General features: G+C 38.4%; 2 protein-coding genes across 4 annotated transcripts in view; one reads left to right on the plus strand and one right to left on the minus strand.

The window, feature by feature from the left end:
- The window catches only part of SCYL2 (SCY1 like pseudokinase 2), a 34,359-nt gene extending 26,359 nt beyond the window's left edge, over window positions 1–8,000 (minus strand). For both annotated transcript variants that reach the window (XM_074539566.1, XM_074539565.1), the window contains exons 1-2: window positions 7,860–8,000; window positions 3,913–4,116 (exon numbers count right to left, since the gene is read on the minus strand). In XM_074539566.1, coding sequence (XP_074395667.1) covers window positions 3,913–4,089 — 177 coding nt within the window. In that variant the 5' untranslated portion in view covers window positions 4,090–4,116; window positions 7,860–8,000. The remainder of the gene's footprint in view (window positions 1–3,912; window positions 4,117–7,859) is intronic.
- Window positions 8,001–8,067: 67 nt separating this feature from the next.
- On the plus strand, window positions 8,068–19,507 carry DEPDC4 (DEP domain containing 4). 2 transcript variants are annotated; one of them, XM_074539567.1, is made up of 9 exons: window positions 8,068–8,205; window positions 9,681–10,107; window positions 10,626–10,777; window positions 11,278–11,464; window positions 13,036–13,262; window positions 14,099–14,241; window positions 14,436–14,561; window positions 15,783–15,861; window positions 18,228–19,507. In XM_074539567.1, the coding sequence occupies exons 1-9, from the start codon at window positions 8,088–8,090 to the stop codon at window positions 18,443–18,445; spliced, it is 1,677 nt and encodes a 558-aa protein (XP_074395668.1). In that variant the 5' UTR covers window positions 8,068–8,087; the 3' UTR covers window positions 18,446–19,507. The 2 variants fall into 2 exon arrangements, with proteins under 2 accessions (XP_074395668.1, XP_074395669.1); XM_074539568.1 differs by having other exon boundaries at window positions 10,629–10,777.
- The last annotated feature ends 886 nt before the right edge of the window (window positions 19,508–20,393 follow it).

Genomic DNA, 20,393 nt, shown 5'->3' on the forward strand with positions numbered 1-20,393 from the left:
AACAAAATTCTCTCAGTATATAACACAGCCAAAATCTAAGCCTACACACAATTATATACAAATGTGGTTTTTCAATCAACACTACAATCCCAGCAATACAATAACCAAACAAAGAAATTGACTTGTTCTTACTTAGTCCCAGTCATGGGAGACCTTACTGTAGATAAACCCTGAAATAGACATTTTGAATTAAGGTACTAATGTTCCTTTATTGTATTAACAGTAATGAGTAAACTATAACCCCTACCTACACAGTGACAAAGCAGCAGATCCACAGTCAGAAATCAGCCTGATTTTAAGTAGATGAAAGCATTTATATCTACCATGAACAGTTAAAATATTCTGAGTATATATCAAGTGTTGCTTTATTAAAACAAGTCCTGTCTTAATGTTCTGCTCCAAACTAGTACAATCTGACAAAGGAGTCACAGTAGTCTATTAATCTGATCAGACCATTCACATGATAAAACACTAAGAATTTGTAATGCTTAAAGATGTGAAAAAAACAAAAACATTAAGAACAGAGAAATTCTCTCCAACTTCTGCAACTGGAGCAGGAGAAAATTAAGAAATCTGTACGAAACTTTGAAATTACAGAGGTCGATGTAAAATAAAAAATCAGATTACATCAGCATCTGGGAAGTCGTTAATGTCGAAATTTATCAACTGATGAAAACAAGGAATTAAAACCTTTCATCATGAAACAGACTTTTATATGCTGCTACAACAGCATTATGAATAATAATAAAGGTTAGAAAGCAGTAGAAAATAATATGAAAATACAGTTTGCAGTCCCAAGAGGAACTCAATGCTCTTTTATTGCACATTTTATAATCATTACTCTAATTAAAATCTCACAGGAACAACTTCATTATTAATTAAATAAAACCCTATAAACTTTCAGAAATAGGCTATCTAAAATATGAAATTCAGCCCAATACACAAAAAATTGATTTTTAGCTATTTTCATTAAGCCCTTAGCAGATGAATACTTGTAACTAACTCAACTAAGTACACTTTTCCTACCTCTATTTCCTGCCTCTATCCATATCTGCTCCCTGCTCCAGCTTTTATATGTGATGGATCAAACATTTACACAAGGCAGAGAATAGCAATAACAGGGGATGGAAGAAATGCACTGAGCAGCACATGAACAATAACAAAATTTCAAACTAAGACTGCACTTCTGAAAAAACTTCTGCTTGATGACAAGTGAAAAGAATCAAAGTATTTAAATCAGCTATGGTTTGAATATTTTCTGATGGGTCTAAGTAAGTTCTATTGGTGCTTGCTGCAATCCTGCATGGTTTGTTTAAACTCATAATTCCCTGCACCTGGCAGCAGAGAACACAATTTGTGCTTCAGATCCTTAACCAGCTGACTTAAGGCCATTAGGTCCCTCTTGACTGTCTGTAGCCTTGTTGTTGGGACTTACCTTCTGATTTCTGCTAGCTTTACAACTGAGCTGGCAAGTGCTTTGTGACCTTACCCTATCTATTTATGATCGCACTTTCTAAGCAGAAGGACAAGTGCCACATTGTGCCAAAAAAAAGTGTAAGTGCATAAAGTCTAAGTTATATCTAAGATGAGCTGAAATACATACTGTGAAAGTATACACCTATATATAACCAGAGTGACTCATAAATCTTTCAAACAGCAGCAGATCAGCTATGAAACAGCACCAGACAAACATATGCACACAGGTAAGTAATTTCCTCACATTCTGTTAGGTTGTTACTAAGTCACCTACACAGTAAGCAAGAAAATACAAGGTACATTAAAAAAATAATAACAGATAAACATTTAGAAATCCTAGAAAAGCAGCAAGGCAGGAACCAGGCAGAACTTGGAAAAGAAGAATAAATCTAGAGATATCTACTGTCACCAGAGATGGAATATTTGTAACTGTCCACTGACTCAAAACAGGAACAAAAGTAATCCTGAAAACAGAGATTTCTGATGGGATCTACTGCTGTAACATTAAACCCTCCAAATTTAGTTGTTTTATCTGGCTACAATGACTTAAACTATTAAGTCTATTCGACTTCTAAGACTTAAACTATTGTGTTGTGGTAAAGTGATAACAACAAGGCCTTACATCCTACTTGTCTGATTACAATACACACTGCAAAAAAACCTTGTAGCTTCAACTTAGATATACACACTTGTAATACAGCAAATATGTGCAACTTCACAAAAGTGACTGCTATCACCTTGAAAATGACAGCCAGCCCAAAGAACATTCAGAAGGTACATGGGAGAGAAATAAAAAATGTTAAAGAACATATATTGCAATACAACATACCATAAGCCTGTATTGCTGCACAATTTGTTTTGCAATGGCAAAGTGAATGTTGACATGGTATTACCTAGCTGGTAATATTAATACTTAATGGGAACTGCATGTCAAAAGACCAGCCATCTAAAATTCTATGCAGTACAACTGCTGCTGTATTTTTAATTACATGGCATGCAACTGCACGGATGTTAGTCAGGGTTTACAGATATATTGCAGGACCACAGGGAGCACCTGAACTAAAACTCTGTAAAACTGTTGGTCAGAACACCCATTCAAGGCTTGAAAAAGGTGATTGACAGGAAACTAGTTACATATACTCTGTCAACTATACAGTGAAAGAAACTTGCTATAACTCTCCAGACCTTAAGGATATACCTGCTACAGGTCAAATGCTTACTGGGCACACAGATTGTATAAAACATATCAAAATTACCATGCTTCTAATGTTATTACTGTGTACAGACGAGTAAGACCAAAAAAAGTCGCAAATGAACAGCTATGTTGGGTAAAGTCAGTAAATAAAAGACGCACAGAGCTCTGCACCAGCTAAAAAATGAAAACATGGCAAAAGTACCTGATTAAACATTGTTCAGACTCTGTCACACAGAATCAGATCACACATTCTTTGCAGATTATTTATTCTATCTATTATATATATCTATTTACTACTGTTTATTTGCCTATGATCTAACAGATTGTATAAACATTTTCCAACTACATTCCTTTGCGTCCATTTCTTTTTGGTATATTTGCAGCAAGCTGTTGCATTGTCTAAGTGACTTCACATTTCTTAGCATTACTTTTAACTAAAGACTATAATTTATTAACACTTCATTTACACTTTGAAACTTGTATTTTCTCCCTGAATTTGAAAAAAGACTTTTCACATTTCTCCAGTGCAACAAAATAATTTTCTGTAATAATAATTCTTAAACTCTGTTTTTTGCAAACCTTCTTCTGAAGTCACAGTCCTATATTCGTTTATACATGTAATTGCAAATGAGTCAAATGCTTGACTATTGGTGCTGTAAACCCTAATACTTTAAGGAAACTAAAAAGGAACAATACTGATCTGAAAGCAGCACACGGAAAGCATAACTTCCTTCAAAACCTCCTCCTCTATCCCATGCCTTCCTGTTACAGTATCTCATAACTTAACATTTCTAAGTTCTCAATTTCTGTACGGTAGCTGAGCAAAAAACTACAGTATGGGTTGCTGACAACAAATGACTACATACTTCATGGTTATTTTAAACTGTAAAAAGTCAGAATTGTTACCAAAAAAAAAGCTGCAAGCTGCAACAAACTGGGGAACCAATCCATGGTAAAGTAAACTTACTGTCAGGTCACTTTTAACTCAGATGAATTCTTGATCTTGGTTCCAAATTGTATGCTATGAATGTAGAACCACTTCTTTCTCTGACAAAAGGCTTAAAGCAAGTAATACTTATATATCTGAGAACAATGTACTTAAATAGCACTGAGTTTTTTGTGTCATTTCACTACCCTTAACATGAGTCTGTCCAGTCGCACTTTAACTCCCACTTACCAACTGCTACCAATCAATTTGTCATCTAATGCTTATAAACACAGGTCTTTAGTTGATAACTCACCTGCTTTGTTGATTTTTTAGTTCCATGAAATATCTTCCAAGCAAGACCATTACCTCCACTGGCAATGTGCCGCCCCACATCGAATTCCCTGGTGACGGGATTTCCCATGACTGCACTGGTGACATCAGCTGTCACCTTCGTGACAGTGCTCTTCAGCTTGTTCAGCATGGACTCCATGGTTTCACTTTGCACCAATGGCTTATCCTACAGACAAGAAAACAAAGGTTTGCAGTGTTCTCAATTCAACCATTTATTGGAAACTGTCATCAAATAATGCAAAGGATTTGTAAACTGTCCCCCGTCAGGAAAGGTTCACACGCTGTGTGTTAGTAACCATCAAATAGAGAAACAAATCTGAAGGAAAACAGACTCCTTTAATTCCAGTGCTCACGGAACTACTGACTTATCTGAGGTGAAGGATTGCTTAAGATCCCAGGCCAGCAAAATAATGGATGTGTACTATACAGACAACAAGTAAAAACCAGAAATATTCTTTCCTATGTAGTGCTTTTCAAAATACAAGCTCAAAATTCAGTATTTTGCCCATCAGACTGCTGACATTACCATTTGCATGATCCAATGATTAATGAGCTTAATACTTAAGTGCATGGGAAGGAAACAAGAAAGCATCTTTTTATGCTTTACCAAAATTGTGCAATGAAGCTCTTTTCACATCACCTTTCAAATTTTAGAGCTAAAAGACTGTGGCAGCTTCCAATTTACTTCATCTTCCCCTGTAGTGTGGACTTTCAGAGTTTTCTATATTTTCTTAATAAATCTGACTTGCCTATTCTGCCAGATACAAGTTCTGAAGCCATTTATGCTATTGTTTCTCTGATAATGTATACACAAGAAAGAATGAAGGCAGCAAAGAAACAGCAGAAAAAAAAAAGATATAGATATCCAGCTTCCTTATCTGTGTGAGCAAAGAAAAAGAGAATGCAAGAAAAAAATTATTTCCTGGAATCAGTATTGTGTAGTATATTCAAAAGCAACACTTGGGGATATTTCTTCAGTCTCTCTTTCAAGTAAGATGTAAAAACATCTGTATCCTTCAGTCAAACTTAACCAAAATCAACCACACTGAAATTACCTGGACATGCACTCCTCCTCTCCCTGGTACTATAGATTTGATTCCACTACAAACCAGGACAAATAATCTGATTAGGTTGTAATTGCAAAGACCTGTAATAGAGGTCTGTACATGTAAAAGAGGTAATAAACATACTAAACAAAACCTCCCTGTGTTATGGGACAATTCCCTCCAGTGCAATTGTGTGTAACAGTATTAGCCAAGCCCCAAGCAAATCTTAGTGGAGCACTGCAAGCAGAATAGCTGTGCTGCTCTTTCTCAACTGTTTGGATATGAGAAGCTGTGTCTGAAATCAACAAGACAATCTTGAGAATAACTACAAACTTGTTTGGTATGTAGTTAGTGTTTTGTTGAGAACATACCTTGAAATAAATTATGGAAACACAGAATTCCTTTATTAAGTAATTTTATTTCAGTGTTTTAAATTTCATTATTACTAAAAAATTATTTTACTTTATGATTCATTATATGGAAAAACACATGCAAGTCCTAACTGTGCAGCCCTACACCAAACTTCTAGGAAGACACTGGCTAATATCCCTGTATGAAGAAACTTTTCATTAAACTAATAAATAGGCACAAACAAGGATCATGGATTATTCTAAAAAGGATCTATAGGCATTTCCAGCTCTCAGCAATTTTATTCAGCAGCTATTCTGTGGGCAAACTCTATATGCTAAAAGACTTAAAATCAATTCTAACAAGTTTAACATAATCCCAAATCTAATTTACTTGGGTTTAGATCTTGTGCTTTTTCCATTGTTTTGTTCACTCCCAGCCATCAAATCTTCTCTAGTACCAATGTAGCACCATCTTGTTAGGACTCTAAAACACTTTGCAAAATTAACTGCAGAAATATTATGAAGAAAATGCATGTGGATGCATGTTCAAATTCCTTTGTGTAAATCTGAAAGGAAACTTTCTCTACAGAGATGGTGGGAAAATGGGGTAGTATTCATTAAATCAGAAGTGTCCTCTGCTGTGGGTGACAGACAAACTGCAGTGAATAGCCTGAAAAAGCCACTAGGTGAGAATGTGAACAGCATTCCAGTATCTGAAGTGCCAGAATTTAAAATTCAAGCCTGGTAGACCCTGTCCAACCTGTTCCCCTCCAGCCTGACAGTCGGCAAATTCTTGTTTAATTTAGCTTCTGAGCAAGCAGTACCAAGCAACTTATTTCTCAATAAGCAGATGGAGTTTAAAGCTTACATCTACCTAACTGTAAATTTGTAGAAATCCTCTTATCAACATCTGAATATAAGCTAAAATAATAGATTTTGCTTTATAAAAACAATTGCTATCACCAACTTCAGTAAAAAAAATCTATATATGTCAACAGGAACACGGTACCTGGAACATCCATACTCCACCAAAAACATCTGGTTTGGATAGTATCTCTAATACCACAAACCATGACAAGTTAACCACATCTGAAATACAGAAGTCTAGTTCTCAACTGTAGGAAAACTTGTTAGTTCAGTTAAGACTGGTCTAGTATTTTTAAAAAATAATAATAACCAAGTGGCAATCAAGTCAGTCACCCACAATGAAATTTGCATTTCAAGTTAAAAGGTAATAAATGAGACAAATGCAAAATCTGAAGTATAACAGTGTCTGTACAAGCAACATAGGACATGCAATAAATGTTTAAGAACTCTTCCTGTTTGAATTTCATGAGTAATATCAATGCTACTGATTCTGAGTCTGCAAAACCTGGAACTAATCCTAAAAAATTCTGAATATTCAATATGTTTTTTCATGAATGCCCCTCACAATCAGTAGTGGTTTTTATACTGATGTACATCAGCAATCGTACGGCAGCATGATGAGAACAATCATTTAGCAAGGTAGTAAGCAACAACCAACACTGCACTCAGAAAGCAGGCAGAACTTTCAAAATGTTGAAATACAGGCTGTTGAAGTCCAAAACAAAGACTGTCCACCATTTTTCAATTCTCACTCATAAAAAACAAACCCTGCATAATGCAAACGCAGCAGTTTAACCTCAAACTAATTCACAGCTTCATCTGATGTATGGCTGTGAGTGCACACTGCACGGCAGTACAACACACGCTACCACTACTCTGAACTATAATAAGCCGGGATCCCCCTTGGAGAACCCAGACCTGCAGGCTGGTGCACAGCTACCTCATGCTGCCCAGCCGCATCCGATCCCCCTGCCCCAAGCCAGGATCAATCCACAGAAGTAACTGCTGGAACAATTGAGGCACAGCAAATAAAAGGACAAAACTTCAGCATTTTTAAAGCACATCCAGGCTTTTGCATTTGTTACAAAAACATCGAGAGGGTCAAACGCAATGAAGCACTGGACAAGGCTGCCCTCGCCGCACGTCACCTTCTTAACTTTCATGTACCATTTCGGTACTGAGCTTCAGCTGAATCCCTACCAAAATCCCACGGAACGAGATCCATGAACAAGGCTCTCTCTGTCTGTCGCCTGGTGACAGGTGAAACCAGCCTGTGCACTGCACAAACCCCGGTCAGCCTCCAGCGGGCCAGTCCTCCGGGAAGAAGTATTTACTGTTATTTCCAGTGAGAGCGGACTCGCACCGCTCCGCGCCGCAGGGCCGGTGCCTGCGATCCTGCTCCGCGGGGCAGCCGGCAGCAGCGCGCCGGGGGTCGGCCACAGGCGGCAGGTGACCCGCGACCCGCCGGCTCGGGCAGCTCAGCGCTCCCCGCGCGGCGATCGAGCCTCCGGGGCGGCCCTTCCCCTCCAGCCCTCAGCGCCGGGACCCGAGAGCACCGGCCCCGCGGAGCCGGCCGGCCCTGCCCGCCCCGCGCAGCGCCACCAGGCCACGGGCAGCCGCTGTCGACCCGGGCCGCGGCCTCTCACCTGAGCCCGCGGAAACTGCCGGCGCAGCGCCCGGCCGCCCGTCGCCCTGTGGGCCCGGCAGGCCGCCTGTCACGCCGGTTCCGTCTCTCGCTCGGACCCCGTCCTGCCGCGACTACTCCATAGTGACGGCGGCAGCCTCGGCGGCGGGGCGGGGGCGGCCGGAGCTCGGCTCACTTCCGACCCGCAGGGGCGGCGCTGGGCGCGGCCGGGGGCGGCGGGCGGGAAGTGATGCGCTCTGCCGGCTTCCGCCCGGCCGCGGCCATGGCGGGGTATTTGACTCCGCGCTTCAGGAGGATCCGCAGCCAGAGCGAGTTGCAGCCGCGCCAGGGGAGCGGGCGGCGCCGAGGTGGGCGAAGAGCGCCATCCCCCATCCCTCCGCCGCAGTGTCGGAGGGGCCGGGGAGCGGAGCGGGCTGCGAGGGGCCGGCGTTTCCCCGTTGTTTGTGCTACACCCCCGGCTGCCGGTGCGGCGGGCAGAGCGGGACTAGGAAGGCTCGGCAGCTGGACGGGGAGAGAACCTTCCTCCGGCCGTACCCCCGGAGCTCAGCTTACCGGGGACGCCGGTGGTAGAGCTGGGCTGGGTGCCAGGCGCGGTTAATGCGCTGCAGACACTTTTGTTTGTTGTCTGCTGAGCTGGACGCCATATGTGAGAATCAACTGGGGGTTTCGGAGCATCTCCCCCAGAGGGGCTGAGAGCACTGGGGCTGCTCCGCCGGGAGAAGAGAAGGCTTGGGGGTGTCTTTGCAAGAGTGCAAAGGGGATGGAGGCAGACTATGAAAAATGCATGTATTTTATGATTGGCTTTCGCAAATATTAAAGGGAATATTATATGTGTTATGTTAGAAAGTAGTGCTGTATTAATTCTCTTAAGTAGTGTGTTAAATATAGTTTTAGGTTATAAAAATGTTAAAATAGAAACTATGCTGTGTAGGATACTTTTTTTAAAGAAAGGACACCTAAATCTTTCAGAGAAAAAGAATTTATTGCCCTCTTATCAGAAAAAATGAACTTCTTGCCGCCTTGAAGGCGCTGTTAGGATTTGGAGGAAGAAGTTGGCGATGACCAGACAGAATCCTGTGTTTGAATGGAATTTAGACATCATGTATGAGGTGTATGAATATGCAACAGGCTATTGTTTTTAAGGGTTAATCCTTTGTTAACAGGTGTCCTTTTCTGGGCTCGTGCTGCTCAGAAAAAGGTACCTGGACGTCCATAACTCCTTGTCTCTATTGTCTCATATTGTCCTAATTCAAATTGTCCAAAATATTATTGCTCTAATTGTATCACTATTTTTATAGCCATTTTATTACTATTAAACTTTTAAAATTTTAAAAACAAGTGATTGGCATTTTTCACACAGACTCTCTTCAGTGATACCCAGAGAGGTTGTAATATGGTGTGTGGAAATCTCGGCTTCTGGAGTTATTCAAAACCTGGTTCTGGATGGCCTTGCTTGAGCAGGGAGGTTGAACCTAATAGACCCCAGAGTCCCTGCAAGCCTCGGCTGTTTTGTGATTAAATAATGATTTAATGTGTATGTACACAGCGTATACATACAATATATGTGGTCATAACAATGACAAAAAAACCCCTTCATCACCTGTTTTTAGTGGATTTTTGTTCTCTTCTCTGGACTCTACCATAGTGGGTGTGAGTCAGCTTATGAGAAGGACTGAGTCATGAAATACTATCTTTGTCTTTGTAAAATTCAGCTGATTTCTGATTTTTTATTTAAATATAAAACTAAAATCACAGTGTATTTTTTTAAGTATTAAAGTAAAGGTTTGTAAATTTCTACAACTTTCATATAAACATTTTGCAGACTGTGATGGTCCTTTTCAAGCAACTCAGCTGTGGAATAGTATTATACATGCCCTTCACAATCAAGTGGAAATCAAAAGGCGTAGACAACACCTGAAAACATACAGAAACTGTTTCACCGGCTCCAATGCTGTTGATGTGGTACTGAGCCATCTTATGCAGAGCATGTACCTAAGCTGCAATGACATTTCTCGGCTGAAGGGGGTCCGTGTATGCCAAGCATTGATGGATCACAAAGTGTTTGAGCCAGTTGGAGTCAAGCTTTACTTATTCAAGAATGGGAAGGAAACAGAGTTTGAAGACACGGACACTAGTCTCTACAGATTTGTAAACAGCAGTCTTGATCCTCTTCTTCCAAGAAAGAGTAAGGACAATGAAAGCTTATCTCCTGAGCAAATCTGCAAGCAGAAAACAAAACGATGTTCCAAGTGAGTTATTCTGGACTGTTCCAGTTTTTATTTTTTTTACAAAAAGTTAAGGAGGGTTACCTTTAAATGAAGTTATGTCTGACTAAACCAGGCGTTGGAGACTTCTGAAAAGTATGTGCCAGTTTTGAGAAACGTTTTGTCTAAATTGTAGATGTTTCCTGGTATTTTTGAGTAAAGTATTTTGATCTGCCTTTTGTTATTTGGAATAAAGTCTGGCACAATGGCATAAGCTTAGGAATAATTTGGTTTTGCTATCAATTGTGCTGAAATCTGAAACTTAGCATGAATGAACTGGTTACTAAAAGCCAGTAAACAAAGTGGAACTAGAAAACAGTATTTGGAATCAATATCCTTGCCCTTTCCACAAAGCAGATGTGGATGATAGGAATTCCTGTAGCAGGATAGACTCCATATATAATGAAGCCATAAAGTTCTGATTTAAGAGTAATTTAGTAAATAACAGAAAGCCAAATGTGTTCTAATAGTATTTGTTATACATATTTTTCCCCCTCCCAAAGCAGAAAGTGTGGCACAACACTTTCAAACCCCTTAGCATTGGAAGCAGCTGATAAAAAGAGGATTGAGGAGCTTCTTCAATCAATACATGTTCATGCATCTTTACCTCCAAAGATCATGGTTAATGAACCAACTCGCCTGCTTTCTAAAGGAGGTGAGGATTGAATTTTTTCTTTTGAAAACTTGATTGTTCTTCACTGTATCTTGTAGTGAGTGCCCCATTTTTGTTAAACAATGCTCCACAGAGACCTAAATTTAACCTGTCGCTAATAACAAAATATCTAAATAAGCGTTAAAGGGGTTAATGCTTATGAACAGAAGTAAACACAACAGGGTTATGTTTTTGCATAATGTGCTATTTCTGAAAATACTTAATCTTAAGATTATCTTTATTATGTGATTCCTTTGCTTTTCACTTGTCTTTTTTTCTTCTACTAATTAGAGTAGTTTATTCTGAATCCTAATATGATGGGGGAGACTTTTTTTTTTAGCATTCCTATTTTGATCATTTCTTACCCAGCACAGCAACTTCACACTATTCTTTTACTGTGTTTTGTTTGAACACTTAAAAGATTCTTTAGTGAGTTAAAACAAAGGTTAGTTGTTTACATAAGATCTTGTTTCTGAGGGTTTTTTGTTTGTTTATGGTATCAGTAATAGAAGATGTCTGGAAACAGCAAGCTCTGCTACGACTGCTGCAGTTAATTGATGTTCCCCTTCTAGAAGATATCTTGGTGTCTTCAGTGAAGACAAAATCAGACAGTTTTGGCAAAGAAGAAGACATGATTATATCAAATACTTTCCTGGACAGAGAGGTTGCATGTAGCTTAAACTTGCCCGAGTAAGTTTTATATCTGTTAAATGAATTTGTTAGTAAAGGCTTTATTTTATTCTTGATCAAAAATTTGTGTTAAATGAACAAGCAGACATCATTATGTTTGTGTGGTTGTAGACAGAGGTGACGTTAGTGTGATTGACTTCTTTTCAGAAGTGCTAAGTGATTTCACAAAAAGTATGTATTTAGAGTTGGACATTTGAGCATTTCAAGTGAACATTAGAACTTTAACCTTGAATGTTGTAAACATGCCTAGTTTCTAGATCAGAATCTTTACTCTTAGGTCTCTGTAACAGATATCAGAACATGAAAACTTTATTCTGAGTCTTTGTCACAGTTCCTGATCGCTGTGGTGTGAAGATACAGAGTCAATAATGCATCTGTTGTTAGCAAGAGAAAAGAAGAAACCAAGCTGTAGCACTGAATGCTTATATAATGAGAATATAAATGTAGCTGCATGTTGTCAATGTTCTTTTCCTTAAGTCTTCTCTAACTTTTGTAGTGTTCCTGTTTAGTGTACTGAGGTTGATCTCTATCTTGCATATACTTCTAATGAATATGTCAAGCCTCATGTGAATGTCTTAGGAATTACTATTTTTGTCAAATTAATTCAGTTTTTATCTGTAATTTCACAATCTTTATTTCTGTTCTCCATGATAAAAATGAGATTCTGTGGATCTTAAATTATATTTGCAACTTGTCATTGGTTCAGATCAAATTATTTTACATCCAGAATCAGGTAAAAGCAATTGTTCTTCTGCCTCACACATTTCTATGATTTTATATTTATTCTGTACAAAATGGTTGGGACTTTTTCCTCTGATTTTCTGGCTTCTTTCAACAATAAATTACGCACCCGAATTTTAGGTGTGTAATTAGATTACATTTTCTTTCCTTAATTAAGATATAGAGACAATAGATGCTTGTGAAAACTCATGCCTTTATAGTAGGTTATATAATAAACCGCTTCTGTAGTCCTCTGGGATTAAACCAACTTTTATTTTCCTCTTTTTTCAAACTAACTGTCTTTTTCTCTTCTGTAAGGATTAGGTTTTTTCACCCTGGTTAGCCCTGGTGGGTTCTCAATGTGTGTGTTGGAGTAATGGTGGGGGTGGTGTTTGGTTTTTAAATACTAGCTGAATTCCTGGGGACAGTGACTCTCCTGCATGATTGCAGCTTGTTTTGGTCTGGGTTTGTCTCAGGTGTATTGCCTTTAGCATCAGAAAAACATGAAGGTTGCCCATTTTGAGCAGGTTCTTGAACTGCTGTAGTGAAATAAGTTACACAAACTGCGTAATAAACCAGTTCAACATTGTGGTTCACATATGTGACTCTACCTGCCTGGTTATTTCTATCTAGTTTTCTTTTAGAGGATTGAATGGACCCTGAGATAGCTCAGTTGTTTAGAGCGTGGTGCTAATTACACCAAGGTTACAGATTCAATCCCATTTACTTAAGAGATGGATGCAATGATCCTTTTGTGTCCCTTCTGACTCAGAATATTCTATGAATCTGTGAAAATAAAAATAGGTAGAGCATTTTAAAGCAAGCACTAAAGCAACCTTTTCCTTCTGCAGGCTTGACACATGGCTCTATGCTGCAATTGAATGCTTGGAGTATTTTCCTGACCAATTCCTAGTGATGGTTAGTCAGCAGTTACCTGAAAGCACTGACAACCCCAGCAGTCTGAATACATACAAGAAGATTCTTTTTGATGTTATTATGAAGTATTACAATCAAAAGAAGGACTCTATTCTTGCCACTCAGGATTTTGATATTCATTCAGGAATTATAGAACTTATAGGTAAGAGCAACCTGGAATAAAAAATAAAGATGAAAACTGTGTAGAGGAAGTCACAAATTATCAATTGACTGCATCATGACACCATTTGCACTGCCATTGCAGATGCACTTTTTAGGTTGGAAGGAAATGCGCAAGATCACTATTATGAACCTCTACTCAAGACAAGGACAAATTTCAAAGTTAGATCCATTTGCTTAGGGCCTGGTCCAACTGAATTTTGAAAATGTGGAAGGATAGAGATTCACCAACCTCTGTGGATAATTCGATATGTAACTACGCCCATTGTGAAAGTTACTTACCCCAGGTCAGAATTTGCCTTATTGCTACTACTAAGTAATAACATAAAACTAAAATCATTGCTATACAGCTTTTCCTCTTAACCAGAATAAGGTTTTTAAAGTTATGGACATAGGGTCCTTTTTAGTAATAGAAGTTATATAAAATTATAAAAGGGACTATTAAGAACCCTCCTATCGTATGCATGCAAGTAAACCAGAGGGGTTTCATTTAAATACAAGTTTAACATTAATCCCACACCTAAATAGGCTTTGTTGCTGCTTCTTCAGTCCTGTTGGGTTATTGTGCCTTAACCCCAGCTGCCAACTAAATACTATAAAGCTGCTCACTCACTGCCTGCTGCCATCCTGCCCCTGGTAGGGGAGGAAAAAGGAAAACTTGTGGATTGAGAAAAGAATCCTTTAATAACTGGAACAATATGAAATTTTGTTTGGAAGGAAACACCCCCCAAAACTGAGATTATTATTGGGATTTAAATAAGTATTCATGGCTCTGAAAATGAATAGTAACTTTGGATATGCTGTTTAACTCCATGACAGAAAAAGGAAAAACAGATCAAGCTCTGGAGGCATTACAACTTTATTTAAAATTATTAGCACCAAATATCAGTGAAGAACTCCACAGGCTCCTTACATTCCTAGCCATTGCATCAGAATCTGAGGGCTACAGATTGCAAAAACAAGTAAGTGTCTGTTTTGCTTAATGTGAAAAATAGTAGTTTGTCATAGTAAAGCTGAATTTTTTGTCTAGTTAGAAGTATTCCATTTACTACCTTTCCATGTGATCTGTTTCCCACTGATAGCATCCTGTTGTACTTAGTCTTTGCTAGCACTCTGTAAGTCAGTCTAATGCCAAATGTGGGTACTATTTTTCTAGTTTGAGAACAGATTTGTGATCATCAAGACTTGTACAAAGTTCATCTTACAAAACAGGACCCTGTCAAGAGCGCAGGCAGAACTGCTGACTCAGTTTCTGATGGACAATCACGCCGAGCTCTTCAAGGTATCATTCTCCTTACATCATTGGCTTTGTCATTTCAAATGTTAAATGCCATGAATTGCCTTTTTTTGAGTATGACAAGTCTGAGGAACTCTGTTTAATGTTCCATTTTATAATAGTACAGCCAAACAGGGTGAGAAGTTATTCCACACTATACAGGACAGATTTTTGAGAGCTTTGCAATCCTTTTTAAATTATATCCTCTCTTTGTATTTGAATGATTTCTATTAGGAAAATATTTAAAATACTAATAATTTTTATAGAGTCATTTTGGCACCTTGTTGGTAATGAATGCCTACTAAATATTTAAGTATCTTAATGTCTTTCTCCTTTAGAAGTTCACTGGCATACTCTGAGTGGTAGAAAATTGGCATGCTCGTGTAGCCCAGTGTATGTGTACAGCTTTGACAACTCTAAAAGATCCTTCAGCATTTTGGAATGTTAACTTCTAAATTGGAATGTTAACTTCTACAGTTGAAGAAAACAAATAGAACCACAAAATGCTAGTAGCCTTTCTATTAAACTTGATGAGTTGTGTAAATATACACATATTATCTCCTTCATTTATGTTTCATCATATTTTCACATGTGAAAAGATGAAACTTTAACATACCCTTTAAAAATAAGCTTCACAGAAATTTGGTTTCAGTAAAGTACTGGTTTTTATATTTATACAACATATTGATTTCCATTTCTGACTTCAGGTCGAGACATGGGAGAACTTTTTTTTTTTAATTAGCTCCATTTTAGTTTGAAAGCATTAAGTGGTTAGTGAGGGTTTTGTATTTGTTAGTACACAGCCAACCCCCCCTTTTATAATTTGTGTTAAGGGTTCTGACATGAGGATTGGGCCTTTTTTCCCCACTGGAGTCAGGGCCAGAACTGTGCAGCAGTGACAGCAGGATGGTGGTTCACTCTGACAGCTCAATTGAGGGCCTTGTGTGAAAGCTGAAATCAGCTTGTTTTAAACTGCAGTTTTTGCCATGGAAAACAGCATCGAGAACTTTTTGCTTCCTATTTCTTTGGCCAGAAATAAACACCTGCGTCTTAGTAAAACTATGTATTTTAGTGCAATTCTGTGAGAGACTTTGAAATGTGTACAAAAAAAATGTGGGCATAAATTCTTCTGCATTTAACTATGTGTTTTTAAATTGGTTATCTGAAAGCTTTACATTATAAAAATATAGAAGTATTGCTTTTGTAATATTTTCTTTGTATTTTCAGGCTCCTTTAACTCTTCTGGAACTAACGAGCAGGAAACTTCAGAGTTTGCTAGAAGGGCAAGATCCAGATATCAATTCAGGTAGATAATGGGATAAATTTTTATATAAATTATTGTATAAGAACTAATTTATCATCAGTTGACTATAATTGTGTGTATACTTCTTTTCTTTGTCGCAAGTGATGCGTTAGGGGGATTAGTGGCTAATGCACTAAATATTAAATTATATGCTATCTGCAAAATTGGTCTGAATATTGGAGAGCAAGGCCTCGATTAATCTAGTTTGGGTATGCTATGATTTTTTCTTTTTTTTTTCTTTTTTACCAAATAATTTCTTTCTGGAAATAGTAGTGCAAAATGTGCTTCCTGAAGTGATTTGCTTCTAATTTGGTTTAGGAATTTGATGAGACTTTGTATTTAGGAGCAGTAGTCTTTTATTTTTGCCACCAGACACCTATAAATTGTCACAGAACTCAGTAGTTCAAGGTTCTGATATATGACTTGAGCACAGACTTTGTCTGTTTTTTTGAATGTTAAGTGTTTTGAAGAACTCTCTCCTTTTTCTGGGTAAGCTTAAAGTTTATTAAGATCTTAGGACTTATGCGCCAAGTGTCAAATGCCTTCCTTTTAGACTGCACTACCCTTCTGTATGTGGGGTTAATGCTTTTCAGCTTATTTCTTTTGAGCTAACATTCTGTCTGGCCTTGCTGCCAATACTGATTAAAAGGGTTGGCTTAAATAATTGGATTTCTCTCTGACTCTTCATCTTCTTTGACTCCTGTATTGCCAGTGCATTGTGTGCTTAAACACTGAAGAGAAATCCCTCGGGAAACAAATTACACTAAGTTATTTTGCTGTGTAATATTACATTTAATACAGCAGCTGCTGGAGAAGTAGTTTGGTACAGAATCTTTTACCATCTGTGTTGGATTTTGGAATGAGGCCAAATTCCTTCTGGTTCAGTGTTCTGAGAATCACTTATTATGAAGCCAAAGAATACAGAGATGAGCAGCAATGGGAAGAGGTGCCTGTCTGTAATATTTTCAGAGCCTGTGTGATCTCCATTGACACACTGAAGAGACAACAGAAGCACGAACCCCATATTCCATTTTTCTTACTAAGTTTTGGGGTTCCAATCTATAAATGCATATAAGTTCCATCGACTTGTTGAAATAGTTTGATCTGATTGTAAGCTCTCTGGCATGGCATATTCCTGTTTTCCTGTGTGCCTCATATGCTGGTGTCATTTTCCCTTTTTCCAAAATCTTTCCTAGGAGCTATTGAGCATTCTTAGCTGGTGAACTTCTTAAGTCCAGGTGGGAGCAGGAGGGAATGCTGGGAGACCCAGATAAGAAAAGGGGTCTGTCAATTGCAGGAAAGTAATCCTTAGGTCTGCTGGAAATAAAAAAGACTAAAACCAGCAAGAGAACTCTGGAATTTGTTTTAATCTAGTAAGACACTTGAAACCACAGAACTCAAGATCCATGCTGAAGTTTTAAGAGTTAATCTCTTTGTCATTTGTTAAGCCTTCCCGTTTAAAAGAGCTGTCTTTTTTCTTCATCTGATTCTACTAAAGCATAAAAGTATTGATGTTTGACAAACTTACTTTAGAAGAAGGGAAGGACAGGTCCAGATGAAAACTCTGACAGCTCAGGTTAATACTACTCTCTATGTGAAGCCTAAAGATGATGGTGTTTATAAGGAAGGATTAATAAGAAATCTTTCCCCTTTAGCAATTGACACTTGTTCAACCAAATTGCTCTCTAATATGTATAGGAATAAAAAGTGTCTGTGGAGTAGCTGAATGCCTGTCTTTGCTCAGGCCAGAACCCACCTGCCCAGTGAGGGGGCTTGATCCCTTGCAGGGCAGCACTTCAGTGCAGAGATTCACAACCTTTTAATAGCTAAGGTGTGCTGAGTTAAGTATCCCTCTTGCATCACCTTGGCTTCTGGTGCCCAAACCATGCTCAGATGTCTGCTCATGTAGAAGCTCCTAAATTCTGTTCCTGATTTTTGTAGTCTGGTTTAGAGGCAACTGTTTCTCCAAAGTATGTATTCACTTGCATTAGGTACTGAGCCTTGCTTACAGATCTGATTTAGTCACAGAGAACCTTTGGATCCTGACAAATGCAAGGTGCCATTCTTATTGTGTAATGTTCTTCTTGTTTCTATGTGAGAACTGTATTTGCTCTTTGTCTTGCAGGCCTGTTTTTCAATACAGAATCTTCTATGATACTGTACTTGTAACACTGCTTTTCAATTTTATTTTTGCATTTCATGTTTAGATTTCTATCCGTTCTCAGTGGAGAGCTGTATGTTTCACATTACTTGTAGATGTAATCACATCTGAACTAAAATATCAATATACCTATGTTTCTTGTCATATTTTTAACAAGGCTTTTACATGATGCATGAAACTTAATCTGAACCTCTGATTTCTCACAAAGGCTTCACCTTCTGTCAGCGCATTCCAGCTAAAGAATATGAAGATCAAAAGCAACAAACCAATCAGTATCTTCTAGCACTGGTTCAAGAGATAGACAATGACCCTACTGTTCCTTTGAAGCAAAAGAAGAAATTAATCAAAGAATTCCGAAAATACCATTCTTTTGTCTACTGTAGTGGTTGTAAAGCTACATGTGAATTTTGTACTCCAAATGGTTAGACTTCAATACAGCCTTTTTTAATATTTTTTTTAAAGACTGAAGGAGGCACATGAAAATTGCTCATAAAAATGCTTTTATCTTACATCTTTACATCTTCAGTTTCAGGAGGCTACAACTATCAAGATTACTGTGCTGCTATAAAGCATTAAATCTAATTTATCTTTTAAGCAAAATATACTTAATTATTTGTAAGTAAGTAGTAACAGCTCAGTGCTTGGGCTGCCTTGAGTTCAGGGTTTGGCACTTTTTTCAATCTTTCCCACAACCCCATGGCTTTCTGTCTGAACCACATCTATGTTCTGAGCCATGCTTGGGTTGATAATCAGTAGAGAGGGTTTTAATATTTTCTATCTTTAATTAATAATAACTTAATCTCATCTTAAACCATAGGTTATGACTCCTGTGGGTATTGTAAAAGTGTACAAAGTGTGTAAAAAGTGTTAGAAACAGGTCAGTGGATTTTGGATCTGCAGCAGGAAGGATTTATTAGGCAGGTGAGCTGTGTGTGCTTGCAGTCAGTAATTACAACCTGTTGTTGCTGCCTCCCCACTCTGGCAGACTGAGCATCTGCTAATTCACAGGGAAAGTTACATTTTGAAGACGTCCTCTCCAGGTCTCTTTGTAGGCTCCCTTAAGGTACAGGAAGGCAACAATTAGGTCACCCCAAAGCCTTCTCTTTTTCATGCTCTCTCAGCCTTTTTTTAATAATAAATAAATATGTGATATAGTGTGAGAGGTTACATTGCTTCTTTGATGCTTGCAACAGACATTTAGTCATGTATTGGACAAAGGCTCAAAGTCTTGGTATTGGAAGGGACCTCTGGTCTACTCTCACCAGCCAGATTGGAGTTGATGAGTGCAGGCTGCTCAAGGACTTTTCCAGTTGAGTTTAGAGTATCTACAAAAACAGAAATGCCACAGCCTCTTGGGTGAGTCTGGTCCAGACTTTCACCAGTCTCACAGTATTTAAAAACAATCAAACGAACCCTACCTCCACACAAAAAAGAAAAAAGAAAATACCCAACCAAAATAAGCTGCCTTATGCTTAGGCAGAGTTTCTTGCGCTGCCTCCTGTCCTTTTACTGGCACTGCTGAAGTGTCTGGCTCAGTATTCTTCACTCCCTCCTGTGAGCATTCTCAGGGCTAAACAATCACAGCACTCTCAGCCTCTTCCCTGTGTGACAGATCCTCTACTTTATCATTTTCTTGGCCCCAGTGCTGGACTAGTTCCACTAGAAGCATGATTTAATGATTTATTTTTTTTCTGTTGTGAGTGTGCTGTTTAGGTGTCTCCATCCTTCTGTAGGCTCTAATACAGTCAAGTGAGCAGGATACCAAAGCTTTCTTAGAACAATTGCTGTTTGTTGTTTTTTTTAAATTAAAATAGTTGCACTATAAGATATAAACAACACAACCTATTACCTATGCACTTAGTTAACTTGCATATTTGAAGTAGCCTTATTTAAATTACCTGGCCGTATTAGAAATCAGGGAATGTAGTTGAAATCTCTGTCCATGAATCCATGTTAATGCACTTGCTATTTAAGTGTGACTCACCAGTGTGAAATAAATAATTTCTAGAGGAGGAAAAACATCCAAGTTTCCCCTTTCAGAGGTGAATGCCCTAATCCCTATACTACAGGGCCATGTATTCTTTTTCTAGCCCTGTGTGGGGTTTTGGCCACTCTCCCAGAAGAGGGAGCATATACAGAAGCAGGTTATTGAGACTTGTAAACAGGAAAGTATTTCCTGACTTAGTGCTTCTGGTGTTAAGTAGGTGAAGAAAGAGGTTTTAGTTGTTTTTTTTCCAAATCTCTCTCTCTGTGTCTTAAGTCTGTTTACTGTGTCTTACTCAAAATACTAAACCTGGTAACAGGCAGAGGTGATAACGTGGTAGTTTGTAGGCTGGATGGGCTGGGAATTGCTTTGGGAAAAACTGTGTTGTTA

This window comes from Zonotrichia albicollis, chromosome 4 (assembly GCF_047830755.1).
Source record: "Zonotrichia albicollis isolate bZonAlb1 chromosome 4, bZonAlb1.hap1, whole genome shotgun sequence".
NCBI classification, from domain to species: Eukaryota; Metazoa; Chordata; class Aves; order Passeriformes; family Passerellidae; genus Zonotrichia; species Zonotrichia albicollis.

What these genes read in the sequence shown, in the direction of transcription:
- DEPDC4 (XM_074539567.1), top strand. Translation starts at nt 8,088, where the DNA reads ATGCGCTCTGCCGGCTTCCGCCCGGCCGCGGCCATGGCGGGGTATTTG. An exon ending in TGTAGCTTAAACTTGCCCGA is followed by an intron (nt 11,465 to 13,035) that starts GTAAGTTTTATA and finishes TTCCTTCTGCAG; the next exon opens with GCTTGACACATGGCTCTATG. An exon ending in AGGAATTATAGAACTTATAG is followed by an intron (nt 13,263 to 14,098) that starts GTAAGAGCAACC and finishes ACTCCATGACAG; the next exon opens with AAAAAGGAAAAACAGATCAA.